At 46.3% G+C, this 348-nt stretch overlaps 1 protein-coding gene across 3 annotated transcripts in view; it reads right to left on the bottom strand.

Annotated features, from left to right (window-relative positions):
• Positions 1 to 348, bottom strand: part of LOC102679423 (long-chain-fatty-acid--CoA ligase 1) — a 12,318-nt gene that overhangs the window by 10,569 nt on the left and 1,401 nt on the right. Inside the window, exon 2 of one of the 3 annotated variants that reach the window (XM_006619593.2) lies at positions 191 to 348. This exon is cut by the window's right edge and continues 3 nt beyond it. The exons of the other annotated variants lie outside the window; for them this stretch is intronic. Within the exon in view, the coding sequence (XP_006619656.1) occupies positions 191 to 265 (75 nt within the window). The 5' untranslated portion in view covers positions 266 to 348. The remainder of the gene's footprint in view (positions 1 to 190) is intronic. 3 annotated transcript variants of the gene reach the window in all.

Here is a 348-nt window from a genome sequence, read left to right on the forward strand (position 1 = left end):
TCATAATGTTTGTTCTACGTTTGTTCTACTATTAACGGGTTATCACGGTAAACAGATCTCGGCTCGCCGATCTGTCTGTTATACTCTACGTCTACGTTCACAATCTCGTTTAAAAATTAATTTTTTTTTTTTTTTTTCAAGAAATACGAAGGTGATACAAATGAAACAGGGTACCAAGAAGACATTCCACCTTGACTGTGTCGGATTGATCGTTGAGGTCGATCGGTGGTCGGATCGGCGGAGGAGAGAAACAACCGGACGTCATATCTCTCGGACAGTTTGGCGAACGGCGCAGAGAGGAAGCCCGTTGCGGCAACGGGCCGACGTACAACAGCCCCCTTCGGCTGA

The sequence above is a fragment of the Apis dorsata genome, unplaced genomic scaffold (assembly GCF_000469605.1).
Source record: "Apis dorsata unplaced genomic scaffold, Apis dorsata 1.3 scaffold_425, whole genome shotgun sequence".
Lineage (NCBI taxonomy): Eukaryota > Metazoa > Arthropoda > Insecta > Hymenoptera > Apidae > Apis > Apis dorsata.